The 16994-nt window shown below is 36.0% G+C and overlaps 1 protein-coding gene across 3 annotated transcripts in view; it reads left to right on the top strand.

Annotated features, from left to right (window-relative positions):
• LOC135213061 (zinc finger and BTB domain-containing protein 11-like) overlaps positions 1 to 16660 on the top strand; it is an 18116-nt gene extending 1456 nt beyond the window's left edge. The window contains exons 2-3 of one of the 3 annotated variants that reach the window (XM_064246900.1): positions 1893 to 2097; positions 11268 to 16660. In XM_064246900.1, the coding sequence (XP_064102970.1) occupies positions 11467 to 14817 (3351 nt within the window). In that variant the 5' untranslated portion in view covers positions 1893 to 2097; positions 11268 to 11466 and the 3' untranslated portion in view covers positions 14818 to 16660. Of the gene's footprint in view, positions 1 to 1892; positions 2098 to 2161; positions 2473 to 11267 lie in introns of those variants that run through there. The other 2 variants (XM_064246902.1, XM_064246901.1) reach the window with 2 other exon arrangements.
• Positions 16661 to 16994: the final 334 nt, after the last annotated feature.

Genomic DNA, 16994 nt, shown 5'->3' on the forward strand with positions numbered 1-16994 from the left:
AAAGATAGGCAAGTTACAGGAAAAGGGGATAAATAATTAAATATAAGGGGAGATATAAAAAAAACCGATACACCTCAGTTCAGACGTTAGGAGAAAGCAGGAATGAAGCTGTTTGTCGATTAAACATAAAAGGGACAGGGCATGTCTTGCTGTTGGTTCTTATTATTATTATTATAATTCATAATGATAACTTCCTTACACAAGAAGCCTAGAGATTCCATAAAAATTACGAAAAAAAAACAACTTATCAATATGACTGAATGTATAGGTAATATAAAAAGTATATTAACCAATACATAACTCTATATCCTAAATAAATACATAAATTTGAAGAAACAGCTCCGCTGATACCAGCGATGATCTCACAAAAACAATTAACTTTGTTTCATAAAAACTGACAGTAGTGGGACGTGTAAAGTCAGATGTGCCAATCTTTGTGCCAGCAATCTTATGCTGTATAACAGTATACTTCTACATCAGATCTCTATATCTCTTCTCCTACGTAGTGGGGGTAGGTCCGTCAGTGCACGTGATACGGTGCACTGTAGATATTACTTAAGGTTCCTTAAAGCGTGCCTTCGGCCCATAGCTGCAACCACTTTCGTTCCTTTCACTGCACCTCCGTTCATATTCTCTTTCTTCCATCTTACATTCCACCCTCTCTTAACAAATGATTCATAGTGAAACTGCCAGGTTTTCCTCCTGTTACACCTTTCAAACCTTTTAGTGTCAATTTCCGTTTCACGGCTGAATGACCTCATAGGTTCCAGTTTAATAACTTCGTGTGTGCATGTATGTATGTATGTATGTATGTATGTATGTATGATATATATAATAATATAATACATCTATATATATATTATATATATATATATATAGATATATATTATATATATATATATATATATATATATATATCATATCTATATCACTGTTTTCCTCTAGGCAGGGGTAGCTTCAGAGAAAATAAAATACAATTACAGCCACATATACTGCTGGGGAGAGAGAGAGAGAGAGAGAGAGAGAGAGAGAGAGAGAGAGAGAGAGAGAGAGAGAGATTTTCATATTTACTGTAAATACTCTGTAGAAGTCTTTGCCTAGATTTTCCCTGGGAGCGGAATGTCAGCTGATCCCCGTCACCCTTTACATTTATATTGATTAACCAACTCCGTACACTTTATGGCATTGCACATCCACGATCGATAAGTAAAAAATTATTAACTTACATAACTATATTTGACTTATTTTGAAATATTCCATATAATTATCAACAGTAATTATACAAGAATGAATTAAACGTTTCAAGTAATTTTCGTTTTGGTATTAAACTATATTTGTGTTTTCTTACTGCTGCGGCCTTCTTCTAATTTTAAGTTATACAGGAAACTACGTACAACTCCTTTTCATTATATCACCTTCGGTGAAGATGGCATATTCAGTTAAAATACGAACATGAAAGAAACGCCTTAAATAATACGTATACTACCTACCAATAGTGTAAGGTCAGAGAGTGTCATTACTATACGAACGTCATATAAAAGAAACGTTTCAATGTTAACAATACCAAAGTGCTATGCATTTACGTTCATCTATTCACTTTATTATGACGCAATTTACAAAATCTACGTAGTATAGGTAATCACCGCGTTCGAAACATCTGTCAGAGATGTTTGGATGGAATGTATTTCCTTCGTTTAGAGTTTTTCATAAAATTTTATCTTCATGAAAACGGCGACAGATATACTTATATTGTAGGTAGTATAGTTGTTATGTTTTACAAGATAATAAGCCTATCTCTCACAGGCAGCCATAGGCCTAATAGTGTGTTGCAGTCGTAATAACAAAGTCGGTGTTATCTTGGTTCCCCTTTAAAATCATAGAAAATCTTTCAGATACGGCTTGAGAGAGAAAACGAGTCCTTTAGAGCGGAGCACGCGCAAAGCAGACGACGCTATTTCTGGCGAGCTCTGTCACTCGAGTGTGCGGGAATTTGACCCTTGTGACACTCCCGCCCTTGAATCATTCTAGCGGACCCTGCTATTCTCAGTGGAGTCAGACAAGGGGGGGATCACTACAGCTGCGAGGCTCCGTCAGGAGGTAAGGCCGTCCCTTTCTCATGTATTTTCCTTTATTTGTAGCCGAGGTTGATTGCGAAGTGATAATTTGTAAAACGGGCCGTTATCCAAACGATTCAGACGTATCTCAATGACGCCAGAGTGACGTAGAGGCGTAAAACCGCGGGCCAGCTTTGCCAGTCAAAAAATCCCCCAACAGTACACCACCGAGAACAGTATGCCGGATAACCTTGCTTACGTACGGAAAACCTGTGTCACCGTAAAGGTGTTCACGTGTACACAGCGATCATAATATGACTTGTGATAATGTCTCGCGAGAAATATGCAACTGTTCGAAATATGGTTACGTTTGTGAGGGGAAGTAAGAGGGGACCTACGTGCCAAGCTCTCGCCGACGGTAAGCCATGTCTTACATAATAAACTGCTTTAGGTCGTTTTCGTCCGTTCGGCTGCCGCCCCACGATAAGATTGAACGGCATTCGGTGATAAAGTAAAGGTGACAATCGTTGACAGGGCTATCGGGGAAGTCTAGGGAGGACGCAGACTTTGAATGGCCTCCGTTAATATTGATTTTTTATGAATGAAAGTTTCCCCACCCGTCTTTGGCATGACAAGCAAAAATTAAGTTAACGGAGCCTTTTGCTATTGACTACTACAGGAAAAGCAGGTGACTTGACGTTATTTACATAGGAACGTTATGCAAATGAGTAATAGATATAACCATTACGTAGTGAAGTCGTCTCTCAGATATTGTTACACGCGGAGAATGCGCACGCCAGCCAGTGCTGGTAGGAACGTGACATCGAGAACTCGGGAACGAACATACACACACACAAACACGGAGAGAGGGATAGAAAAGAGAGAGAGAGTGAGAGAGATCGAGCGCTCAAGGGAGCGGGTGGAGCTGCATTTAGTACTTGGCAAGGCTGCTCGAGCTGTCCCTGCCGCTGTATTGATTTTGTCAGGGACGTTCTATCGAGTTAAGAGTAGGTTGGTTGAAATCTGCTAGTTTGGCACATGCACGCAATCACTCTCGCGAAATCGAGTTTATCATCATAGCTTGTTGTTTCGTGTGAGCGGCGTTTATATTGCCGGGCGCAATTTAGAGTTTTTTTTTATTATTATAAAGAACGCTCCTTGGTAAACAATTGAAAACCGTGGATTTAAATTTTTTAAAGATGAAAATCATTAAATTACTGGTTTAACTATCAAATACCGCCATTGTTATGGGTCTAAAACTTAACCAAGATCTCGTTCTTCATAGTATCGTGGTTTCTCGAAATATTAAAAGAAACTGATTTAATATATATATATATATATATATATATATATATATATATATGCATATATAATTGTATGTTCATCACACATGCTAGACTTAAATAAGGAGATATCACAGCGTCCCCAAATAAGAATATCATGGTGCCTCCGCAGTTTCAGTATTAGAATATTCATATAGTGTATGCCAAACTGTGATTCGTGGTATTCATTAAATATTTTTAAAATACCCTTTAAATCCGTTAAAATATCAGAATCCTGACGCCCACAATGACGTGATTCGTTAACATAAGCAATACATAATCATGCTATGACGTCATTGTAGTGATACGTACATAAACCACGCGTGCATTTCCGTTATTCAATTTTTCCTTCTAGCCACCAATAAGTCGAACGTTCCACCTCTTACAGCGCGGATCTAGAGATTGAGATAGGTCAGTTTATACTGTCTAATTTATTCTGTAAGGGCGCGTTTACTTTTGGATATTAAGGAAACTTTCCCGGTCATTTTCTGCTTCCTTACTACACTTCTGAACTAGACACTTTTCACCAGCCTATCGTCCTCCCTTCTCTAAAGAACATCTAGGCTAACCGTTTTACAACCTAGTCCTTCCAATTCCACTAATATAAAATAGGCCACTAATCTTGGAAGCTTCAACCTTTTCTTGATTTCAAATCAACAATCATATTTCAATCCCTTTTTACCAAGTTTTATAGACCTTGCTTTTTGCGGTCCAACTTCGGCTTCCGCGCCTCCTCCAAATCCCTTACACTGATCCTGATAAATTTCTTGCTTTTCATATTCTCTGACCTTCAATCATTACACATTCCTCATTAATATCTGGTTTCAAGTCACTTTCATAGCCTAACTCTTGCTAGCAATCGGTGTCTGATATATCTTTTCCCAGTCTGTGAAACTTTTATTCGCTTTTCGTTATCACCAACTAAAACCATCATCTGCGAACATCAACCAAGCTATGCTTCATTCGTGACCGCTATTCTTTGGTAAACAAATTGCGCAACTGTACAAAATTTTCCAGACTTTCATCTTCCTTGGATTAAAAATTAACAATACTTATGGAGACACGATACCTTATGATCTAGTTAAGGCCTGTCCACACTAGGTAACATTGTTTGCAACACTTTTTACCGCATATTTCTTTCCCATCCAGAATGGAAAACATTTAGTGTTTCTGTGTGTATATGTTTATATACACATGTATATTTTTATTTATATACACATGTATACATGCATATATGTATATGTCTGCACATGTACATGTGTATATATTCATATATGCATGTACCGTTTATAAACATGAATTTATACGTTTAATGTATGTATGTATACGTGTATATACTATGTACATATGTATCTATTTTCAATTCCGCCAGAAGCAAGTCAGCATGACACGCTCATTTTCCTAAAAACTTCGTTACCCCTCCGCGAGGGCATTAAATTACCCAAAGCAGAATACGGAGGCTGCTGCACCGAGAAGCATCTTGACGACAACTGAGGTCCGGACAGGAAACATGGTTTGCAAACAATGTTTCCTAGTGTGGACAGGCCTTTAATAAGAACCACTTCAACAACAAATCAATTGTTTTCCCTACTACACACTACGAAACACACCTCGCTCTCTTATTTTTTTTTTTTTTTTTTTTTTTTTTTTTTGTTTTTTTTTTTTTTTTTTTTTTTTTTTTTTTTTTTTGTAAACTAATAATTATTTTCATCAGTATAAAATCGACACCAAAACCTCTTCAGCTCCCTCTACTTTACACTTCCATAATATAAACTTTTCAGCTCCCTCTACTTTAAACTTCCATAATAAAAACTTTATTTTATATCTCAATATGATATAAACTCCACTTTACATCTCTATATAATAAAAAGTCTTAAGCATTTTCTGGTCCATATTAGCCACGCACGGCAGTTTCGTACTAACGTTCTCTCACGCGCCTAAACCTACGTAGTCCTTCCCTTTTTGAATTCCATGATTCTGTCTTATCTTTCCTCAAACAAAATCCCGTTATGGGGTATCCCTGGCACGTTAATGTTTTTCAGTCATTCCCACAGACAGGTCGATTGTCTTTTCCCATATACTAAGGAAATCATTCTCTTGGAATCATTACCTCAACCGCAAATATCTTTCTCATTTTGATCAGCCACTCATCTGTGCTGTCAAAATCTTGCCACATGCATCTCACCTTTAATCCAGTAAGAACCCTTAGTGCATTTTCATTCTTCAACTTAAATTTACCTGTTTCACTCCTGGATCGTTCAGGGCTCCCTGCCTTCTATCCTCAACATTCAACAAAGGGATACTGTACTGACAGAAATGACCTTCAATTGCATCTTTGAATATCAGATTCATCTGTCATAGCCCTTTCTTCTACAATTACCTTTCTATACGGCAACTTCGTACTTTCTCCTTTAAATACTTGCTGGGATTAAATTCTCAATATATTTTGCTTATCTGAACTATTTGTTCCTAGACCCCTTATATTCTTTTCTGATATACAGCTACACGGTAATTTCTATCTGCTACTACTCTAAAAACACTCATTTTTTCCTTCATTAACCTTTCATTTCATTACTCCTCCAATTATTATGTTTTCATTCCTTCTCACGTCACATTCTGATTTTGTGACCCGGCTTTGAATTTTTATATAACACTCATTTATCTTTTTCATTCTCGCACTTACCACAAATATGTCTTCTCTATATATACCAGTCTTACTTATTTCTTAAAGCCACCTTCTCGCCTGCCAAGTTCAGTTTCATACAAACTACTACTCCTTCACCCAGCTTAACAGCCTTTACCCTGCATCAACCTGCTAACCCTGGCATAAATACTCATTCCCCTTCAAAGTCTTGAACATTTTGTAATACCGTATCCAGTTCATATGTATATGTATATATAATATATATATATATATATATATATATATATTATATAAACATATATTGATATATGTGGTTTAAGTCAACTGTTTTACCTACGTATGTATCAAAACCAAAATGCAAAGGTTCAAAACCTTGCTGGGGCAGATGCCCTTAATCTACGTAATCCCCTTTGGATGTAATTTATTCCCAAAGTAAATTTAATTTGATATTAATTGATAATACACACACGCACACACGACACACACACACACACATATATATATATATATATATATTATATATATATGTGTGTGTGTGTGTTGTGTGTGTGTATGTATGTTATGGTATGTTATGTATATAATTATATAATTCCGATGACACTACCACATACTACACTTCCTAGGGGTTGTTGAAGGTCTTGCCCTAGCCATCTCAATTTTCCTTTCATCATTGTTCGGTCTATTTCTGTAACTAATATAATATCCCATATGATGTCATTTCTAACTATCCTACCATCTGAATCCTCTTTCATGATCATATACTTCATGTCCATAAAGCAAAACAGACCATTCTTGACCTAAGGTATGTACAACCTTAATTGCGTATGCGACTTCAATCTTCTATCTCCAAATCATTGAGAACCTGTTCTGAATATCACTGTTCCCATATGAGATTCAACCCAATTAGTGTTCTCGTATTGTTTTAATTTTACTAAAATAGCAATCCCGTCTAATCATAGTCATTAACTCCATGAAACAAATGCTCTCCCCTTCTCTCTTGCTCTAAGGACTTTCTACCGGAACCCCTATTAATTCTAAATTATTATCACCCTTTTCCATGCTTATTCGGGCCTTCGTCCTGTAACTACTAAACCTACGGTTATTTTTACCAACTGTTCCGTATACCTTCTCATCACGTATCTAAACCATACCAGTCTCTCTCTTCTCTCTCTCTCTCTCTCATAATACGATCTAGCCAATACTCCTGCCTTGAATCCAAATTTTTATTTGTAATGTTTCCTGATGTCAACCCACATACATAAAGCAGAAAATGCATCTATAGTATGACTGAAATATTTACCGTCGAATTATGGTATACGCGCCTTTTCGGACCTAGTAGATGGCCAAACGCCATTATCAGTGAAAAATTAAAAACTTAATGTCGGTCACTGCTTGACAATCTTAAGAATAGAATACTACAGAATTTGGGACAAAGGCCAAGCGCTTGACTTGCGATTGGCAATCATATTGATTGACAATCATAAATATTCATCGAGCTTGTGTGCTTTAGTTGTTTTATACATACATTTCATTGTCCTTGTTTTTTCATGTGTTATCCGTTTTAGCTGTTGAAAAAGCATAGCCTACTTTTCTAGCTAATCAATGACTATATATACTTATACACGAATGCTGACGCATATTACTAGGTCTATAGTAATTCCTTTGAAAATGCCTCCCGGAATAATATACATTGTTTACACAAAACGTAATATTCTAAATAAACTAATCTGAGTTTATAGTAGAATTTCCAACACTACAGATCATACGTGATACGTTTAGTACAATATATCAATGTAATTCTCAACCTATCAGGAAAACCTATGCGATAACATGACTGACTAAACTATGGTGACAACCGTAAAACGTTTTAAATTTGCTACTAATAAAGCAGTGCTTACAATCTCTTTTGTTGCGCCCGTCCGTAAGCAATAATGAATTTTTTTTTTTTTTTTTTTACAGTTTTCGGAATCCTTGTACAATGCATGATATACTGGTGCAATCATATACAAATAAACAAAACTGATGTAATTTTATCTTATAACTCGCAAGTCATCCATGGTTATATTTTTACGAAAGCTGATCGTTTATGACATTTTGGAATTGTTTACATCTGCTCACTAGGCCTATAAGACTGCTGCTGGAATTCCGGGTTTCTTGGTTGATCAGTGGCAACATCTACGGTAAAATACACTTGGATCACAAAAGAATCAGGGATTTGTGATCGCCGTCGTCACAAAAGTAAAATAAATTGATAAAATAAAATTTAGCTCAACCTAACGTTGGAAGCACAGCGACTTTTGACTGGCCGTGTTCCATCTCTACGGACTAATCTTAACCTAAATTGAAATGTGTTTATAAGGACTGTTCAAGGGATACGTCATAAATCGGGTATACTTGCTTGGCTTAATCCAGATATAGATAGATAAATGGACTGACTGACAGATAGGGGCAACATAACCCCTGGTAAGGGCACGCACCCTTCTCTGACAACGTGTCTGGTGCAGCGTATATCAGTAACTGTGGAAAGTGGCCTCTAAACTAAAAATAAATATTATAGACATGTAAACTGTACGAACCTTTTGCTTCGAAAGCCTTGCTGATGTATTTCACCAAAAAGACAAAGCTAACGTTTGTACAAGACCACAAGAATGGACTAACTGTTGACTACCTACCTCAACGATGTCAACCTTAATACTGAAAGCCAATCGGTAATAAGTGTCTAATATGTATTGTATTTCCAGGCTTGCCGCCTCCTAATGGGCTGAAATAACCATATATACATCCCATTAACCTACTTTTTAATTAAAGTCTTAACTCTTCTTACAAAAAGTTTCTCAGCCTTCACGAGAATAAATATTTTGTTTTTCAGCAACTCGATATGTATATCAAAGTGAGAATTTTAGAAATACAACTTTACGTTGCATTTGCCGGCGGTATTTAATTCCAGACCGTCGAAATCTAAGTTGCCATGTTTGCCCTTTCCAGCCAAAACCCTCAAATTTGTCAAAAGTTCCTTTTTTGTTGGTAAAGCTGGTACGTATTTTTATTATTTTCTAAATGCTATTGCTGCTTTCAAAATGATGATTGGTATTTCCAGTAAAATCGGTAATTTTTTATTTTTATCTTTCGTAAGTGTGAAGTCATCTTAAGACTATAATGTATCACGTCAGTATTTTTCAAATTCTAATATGGTCATTCTTGATTCTCTAAAGATTTGTGATTATTTCTAATGTGATTATATATATATATATATATATATATATATATATATCTATATTGGGTATTGATTAGTTTGAAATTATTTCTTCTAAGTCTTGGTTCATGAAATCACTGGTTCATTAGAGCAAATTAATCATGTAACATTGTTTTTGTGTAGTACCTACTATTTAATGGAGCACCAAACCATTCTCATTAAGGGACAGTGCCGGTATATTTTTCAAGATAACTTTGGGAAAAGAGGAAAGAAGAGTAAAAAATTCTGAGGAAAGTTTAGTCTTTTTGGGTGGATAATGGTGCTTATAATAAAATGTGGGATGTTCATTATCCACCTTTTTTAAATAACTTATCTAGCTGCAATTGATTAAAAAAAACTGAATTTTTGGCCTAAACGTTATGGAGTATAATGGATCTAAATGCTGATTTTCCTTATTTTTAGTGGTTTTATTCTCATTTCTTTTATTACATTTTTTTTACTGTAGAGCCTATCCTCAAATCATGAATTTAAAAGTCTATTTCATAACTTTTCTAGCTTATCCCAGTTTGCAGGTTACATTAAGTAAGCCTAACAGTTATGCTAAGCTCATACCGCATAGTATGAAGTTTTGGGATTAATTTTATACAAGGAAAGCTTTCAGAGTAAAAGATAAATTATTCTCACGACGTTCGATTTGTAGGGAATGTCTTTGTTGTGCAAATGAGTAATCTTGGGGACCACTGAGACCTATGTCAGCTCGTTGAAGTCATGAAACCAAGTTATATGACCAGTAATCATCATCTTGATTACAAAACTTGATGGCCAAGCTTTCGTTCTAGAGGTCCCACTAGGGAACTAACAGAGACCCAAAGAAATCAAACTGGCTGATGCTTCAAGTGTAATTGAAATGAAATGCTCAGGAACCATCTTCAGTTCCACGATTTTGGCTGCCCAGATCAACTTTTTTATGAGCCTCTTTTGTTTTATTGTTTGGCAACATTTTTCACTTTTCTTTCGGTCTCATCTAGCATTGGAGTTTAGTAGGATAAGCTATTTCTACTGTTAGGGCTAGGCTACGTCAAGTTTTCTTATTTCTTTTAAGAGTTGGTCACCTCTGTAATCAGCCAAAATAAGTAGTAGTGAACAATTGGGCACTAAGGCAAAAATCTAACTTGCTACCAACTCGTTCCTAGTGACACATAAGCTATACCTGTAGACTTCAAAACAGAATGTAAAACTACTACAAAATATTTCAAGAATATCAGTTATATACAATGAAGATACTGACATTTTCTTGAACTAATATCCCACAACACAAGAACGAATTATACCATACAATTGGAAAGTAATGAATTGAACAAAAAACGAAATATGGAAATAATCCATAGTAATCTTGACTGGTCCTAAAAGTTAAAATCTCTGGTATTTGTTGACTTCTTGGCAGACAGAAAGTTATTTAGTTAACCAAGGGAAACTTTTTTTTGAATCGTTAACCTATTGTACTGGAGCATGCTGATTTTTTTTTTTCTGCACTAGAATAGCATGTGAGATTTTGCACAACAAATGAAAGGTGTTTGTGTTGAAAAAATGAATTTAGAATATGCTGACTTGTGATTGTTATCAATTAAGTATAGTACCTTCAACTTGCTACAAGAATTTGTTAACTTTACCTTGTAAATGCAAGTTTTATATCAAAATATGTGAAGTTTGGTTTAAATTGTATATGTCATCTAATGAGATTATATTGTATTTCCCTTAAGGATTTCTCTTGTATGGATTTTATGAATAACCTAAATTTTTCAAGGTCTTATGATAACTTATATAGCACTATATTTTGATATAGGGAACTGTACTTTAATGAATATTTAGTATAGAAAACATTATGTACTTGTCTAGTGCCATGCATTTTGTAAAAACGTTTTACTCGAGCAATTTTAAATGTTTTTAATTACTCTAGTATTTTCATGTCTGAATATAGTACTATGAGTATAGTATTATAGCACAGTACTATCATGTCTGAAAGGTGTCTAATGGGTACATATTCTCTTTTCCAGATGACAAGACATCGATGATGGAGAAACTAGTGCCATGCAGATAATGCTGCCATGAACTAAGTGCAGTTCTGTGGTTTCATCTTTCTAGTCATCACAATAGCCATATTGTGTTTGTGGGCGAAAAAGTGGTCCTTTGACAATTTTGCACAATGACTTGAATACTCATTTATTATCATTCTTGGAATGGACCATTCTCAGTATGCCCAGTAAGTCATCTTCTAATTTTTATTTACATAAATTAAGGGGCTTCCATTTGAAACGTCTGAAAAGACAGAAGAGGCAAGCCAGTACTTCCTTGAAATTTGTGAATTCTTCCATTCCTTCTCTGCAGACATCAGGTACAATACTGTTGGAAACAAAAGAAAGTTCACCTGATCTATGCCACGTCCGGAGTTCAGCTTCTGTTGTGAAGAGGTATAAGGAAATCAAACCAAAAAACATTACAACACACACTCTGAAGTTACAAGATGGGAGGCCTCTGATGAACACCTCAAACAGTGATGTAAAAGAAGTTGGGAAAATAAGTGGAAGTTCTAAAAATTACTTTAGACACTTTTGTACATCTTCAGTCAAACACCTGGCACAAAGAAGTTTACTTAAAAGCAGGTTGTTACTCAGTCGAAAGAGAGCAAACCTGCCTGACTTTGAAACAAGAGGTTCTGATGAAGGAAAAATAACTGAAAGGAAAATTGTATCACTACCTAATAATTTAACAGTAGAGGCTATTCATTATAAATGTAAAATTTTACAACTCCACGATACCAAGTGTAATTGTTCAACCCCAAGACTCCACATTTACCTTACTACCAATCATAGGTGTGGTGACAAGTGTTCTGCAGAATCATACCAATATTCAGATAATATTTCCTCCAATTCTCCCGCAGACATTCCTAGAAACAAGTATATTTTTGCAGTCATGACGGGGAAATCGAAAGCAAAAGGGCAGCTAAAGAAAATAACTTCAGATCAGAAAGTGAGAAAAACTCCCAGGAAGAAAGGTGTTAAATCTTTAACCAACACCTCAACTTTCAACAACAAACCACAAGGTAGAAGAAAGAGTCTCATGACTATAAGAAATGAAGAACCTGAATCTGAACTGTTAGGTGAAGAATGTGAGTCTTTGCCCACGATAATGAGTACTCTATCTGGTGATGTTGAATACATTGTTCTTGATGACAACACTTTTAATCTAAATGCAAATATGACTAATACATCACAAGGAAAAGATGATCCAAGAAGTTCCAATGCAGTTGAAGGGGATGTTAAACCAGAGATTCAAAGTTTAGTAAATGCACAAACTCAAAAAGAAGGGAGATCCTGGGAGGACATACTTGAACGATGTTTATCAGAAGTCAGCTACCAGTCTGGTAGATATAAAGGTGGTTTAAATCAGCTCCAGGACAATAAAATAAAGAGCGAACCAGCGGAAGAGGGAACTACAACTAAAAACACAGAAGCATCAAGTAGCCTTGCAGAAGTATGTACAAATCACTGTCCTTCTATTCGGGATATATTTGGGGATGTCAACATCAAAGATGAACCAGTTGATAACATTGATGAAAATGACATGTCAGTTGAAGCCTTCAGTCAAGAAATAATGAGGCTTACAGATGCTGAAAAAAGTGGAAATGGTAATTCTTGGTCTGTTGATAAAAGTATTTCATTAGATCAGGAAATATCATCAAACAAAGGACTTTTTGCTGGACTTCTCAAGGAAGAAATAAAAGTAACCAAAGATGAAAGTAAGGAAGAAAATAAGTCTATTACAGAAGTGCATATTAAAGAAGAAAATGATACAAATAAGGAATCAAAAGATAATGATGGTGATGATGATTACAGTTCAGATAGTTCCCTCGGTCCACTTCAAATAGACGAAGGAGAACAGCCTCCAGCTGAAGAAGAAGCTGTTAATGTTCCTGTGATGCCTACTCCTGCTACAAGTCTAATATTGCCAAGTGTAAACATAATAAGTCCATTTAAGATAAAAATCTTTTTTGGCACTCCTCACCGCGTCCATCTTGAAAAACCTCATGAGTTGTTTGAAGCTGCTACTGTTAGCGCACCTGTTACTGGAGCAAGTCCAATCCAAAACAGTGTAGTTTCAAATAAAAGCAGTGAAAAGAAACCCAATGTAATGGAGGAAGAAGATTCTGAAACAGACTCCTCACAAGCACTAGTCCAAAGTGAGCCAACACCAATGCCAAGCCTGACCTGTGCATATTGTCAAACAGTGTGTTCTGATATCAAAGCATTAGCAAAACATTTTGAAGACCATCAGAGGGATGGGCTTATTATTTGTTATTTTTGTCAAAAAAGTTTTGGAGATAAAACAAGCATGAAGCGACACATGAGAACTCACACAGGAGAAAAGCCTTACCAATGTAAGGTGTGTGGAAAAAGATTCAGTCTTCCAGGTAACTTTAAAAAGCACAGAGATATACATGAAGACATACGAACTGAACCTTGTGAGGTTTGTGGGAAAACTTTTCGGCGGAAAGAGCACCTCAAATATCACATGAGGACTCACACGGGAGAAAAGCCCTATACCTGTGGTGAATGTGGGACTTCCTTTACAGCCAGGTATTCTTTGCAAATCCATATGAACATTCACTTGGGAAAGAAACCTTACAAATGTACTTATTGCACCAAAGCCTTTTCAGACAAATCCACAATGCGTAAACATGTTCGTGTCCATACAGGTGAAAAACCGTTTCACTGTGAAATGTGTGGTAGATGTTTCGGGGAATCTGGCACACTAGCAGCTCACATGGCAACGCATCGAACTGAAAGACCTTACAAGTGCAAGCTGTGTTCTCTATGTTTTAAAACAACAGGAGGATTGAGACAACATGAAAAAATTCATACTGGGCTGAAACAATATGCTTGCAGGTTCTGTGGGGTGAAATTTTTACAGAAATATAATATGACAATGCATGAACGAATTCACACTGGAGAAAAACCCTATTCATGCAGCCATTGCAGTCGAAGTTTCAGAAGCCGATCATGTTTGGCTAAACATGTTGTACTGCACGGGGGAGAAGAAGAAAGACGTTACGAGTGTGAACATTGCAACAGTCGGTTTTATCGCAAAGCTCACCTCAGAAGACATATAGACACACATTTAGGGATTAAAAATTATGAATGTGATATCTGTTCAAAGAAATTCTGTACACGAATTAGTCTTGTAAATCATCTGAAGACCTTCCATGCCCAAGGTGCTAGGAGATTTCCTTGTACCTGGTGCGGGAGAGTATTCAAAAGGCAAGTTTATGTTCATACTCATGAGTGTATAAGAGACCCAGAGAAAGTGGAGCAATACAAGAATGAAATGAGAGCTGCCGCTGCAGCTGCAGCAGCAGGTGACAACACCCAATCTAAAGATGACAAAAATGAAAATTCCAGTGATAGTACAGATTACTCAAACATAGATATAAAGAGTGAGCCAGAGGAGCTTGTGGAAGAAGTAAGTGGCTTAGGATCAATTGAGAGTGTCATTGGTAATGCAAACTTTGATGCTCCACCAGATTTGAAAACAGAAGATCCGTCTTGAGCCCTTAAAAAGGGAAATGTGATAGCACCCTAAATTTTACAGGTTAGGTCAAATGGTAAATTTTTTTAATTGGATGAAAGGTACGCATTTACAGTATTACAATTCTCTCTAGTCCTGGTGTTGTGCAGCTGTACAGTCGCCTATTTTAGTCTCTAGGGTATTCATAATGAAGTCATACATAATGTAAGATGATCTCAAAGGTATTTTAAACAAGATTTTGCTCATTTCTGTTCCAATGTTTTCATTGAACTGAATACTTCTGTACAGGCATCATTACTGTACTGCCAATGTATTGGCCTTGCAAATGAAGGCAAATTATAAGTTGGCTTTGTACCTGTTACCTTACTGGTTTACAGATATGATTTAGCATAATTAATGTGCCATTATAATTTTGATTATACAGGCAGTCCACGGTTATCGGCAAACACGGTTAATGGCGATCCGGTTTTATGGCACTTGCCTTGCGCCATAAAATCTGTGATTTATGGCGTCATAACGCTCCGAGTTCCGGTTATCGGTCCCATAAGGGGCTGATAACATACCTGACAGAGGTTCAATTAACCGATTATCAGTGCCATAAATCGCTGAGTTTCAGTAAATGGCAGTTTTTGCTTATCAGCACCCGGCCAAGAACGAACCCCCCCCCCCCCACCCCCCCCCCCCCCCCCCCCCCCCTCGATAACCGGGGAACTGCCTGTATTTACATACTAAAATTCTTCATCTCACAGCTTTCTTATATTTTGATACACTTTTTCCATGGTACTATTACATCTATTTCCACATGCAAACTGGGTATTACTACTTATGACATAAATCTCATATAAGGATCTAGTCATTCTTTTCTTATTTATTACTAATTTATTTTGTATTTATGTGAATAAAATGTAAGGCAAGACCCATGACTTTGTTTTACTAGTAAGCACAAAAAGGTGAAAGTGTATAAAACACCAATTTTTATTAGAACTGGTTATTTCCATATTCACCTAACATTTATGTAAGTTTTTATGCCATGGCTTGTTTGGTAGGTATGAAAAAGAAAATGAAATATAGGGGTTTTACATGGTTTACAGGGATGTATCAACTTCAAATGTTAGTAAAAACATTACCTATTTCTTCTGTGGATTTATATAACATTTTCTGTATGGAAACCACTAGGTTGTTCCACTTACCTGCTATTCGAGATGTAACTCAAAGGACCAATTGACCTTCTGTATGAAAATCATATCCTTTTGTATGGTTGGAAAAAAAAAAAGGAATTAAATACACATGCTGGAGAGTAATATTTTGACCACCTCAGTTGAGAAACCAATTTTCTCTTCAGCTTTTTACCTGCATAAGAAAATGAAAAATGTCTAATGTGTCAGCTCTGCTTGGGAAAACACATGTTCATTGCTGTTCAGCTATGGTAACAAAAGATACTACTATTAGGTAAATGACTGCCAGATGAATGTACTATGCTGAGTATGTACAATGCATAATGTACTTTATGTATATGTACACTACTGCAACATTCTTCCTTTAATAAGATCATCCACCGTGCAAACTAAAGGCATTGTTTCTCCTTTGTCAAATACATAAGTGAACATTTGCATACATTCAATAAACAAAATCAGGGATTTTGTTCCGTACGAGAAAAAAAAATGCAAGAAACAACACTGCTGAAACATTACCATAACCAGTAAAACTATACTGTAAGGCAAAGCAAAGCAGAGTACAGTAAACTGTAACATTGCCCAGTTCTTTAAGTTGCCTGTTATTATTTATACCTATTTGTTTGTTTGTGTGGTGTTTTTACGTTGCATGGAACCAGTGGTTATTCAGCAACGGGACCCCGAACCATGTCGAGAGTAAATTTCTATTATTATATACCATTTACTTTTCAATATATAGTTAGAACAAAAGTAATTTAGATACTCCAGTATATGGGACAATATCTTGAAATTTTGGCAGCTGCCTAAGATATAAAAATTTATGTAAATACTGTACATCAGAATTCAAATAAAAAAAACAGCAACCATAAAAAATGTATGCATTAATGCTATAACTGTTTCTCATCTCTCAAATGGTATAGTACAAATTATTATATATTTATGTACTTAACAAACAATTGTTACTTTACTGTACAACAACAATGTCAGATTATCCCAAACTAATTTTGTTTTTATCATTATTTCCAC

Source organism: Macrobrachium nipponense, chromosome 42 (assembly GCF_015104395.2).
Source record: "Macrobrachium nipponense isolate FS-2020 chromosome 42, ASM1510439v2, whole genome shotgun sequence".
NCBI classification, from domain to species: Eukaryota; Metazoa; Arthropoda; class Malacostraca; order Decapoda; family Palaemonidae; genus Macrobrachium; species Macrobrachium nipponense.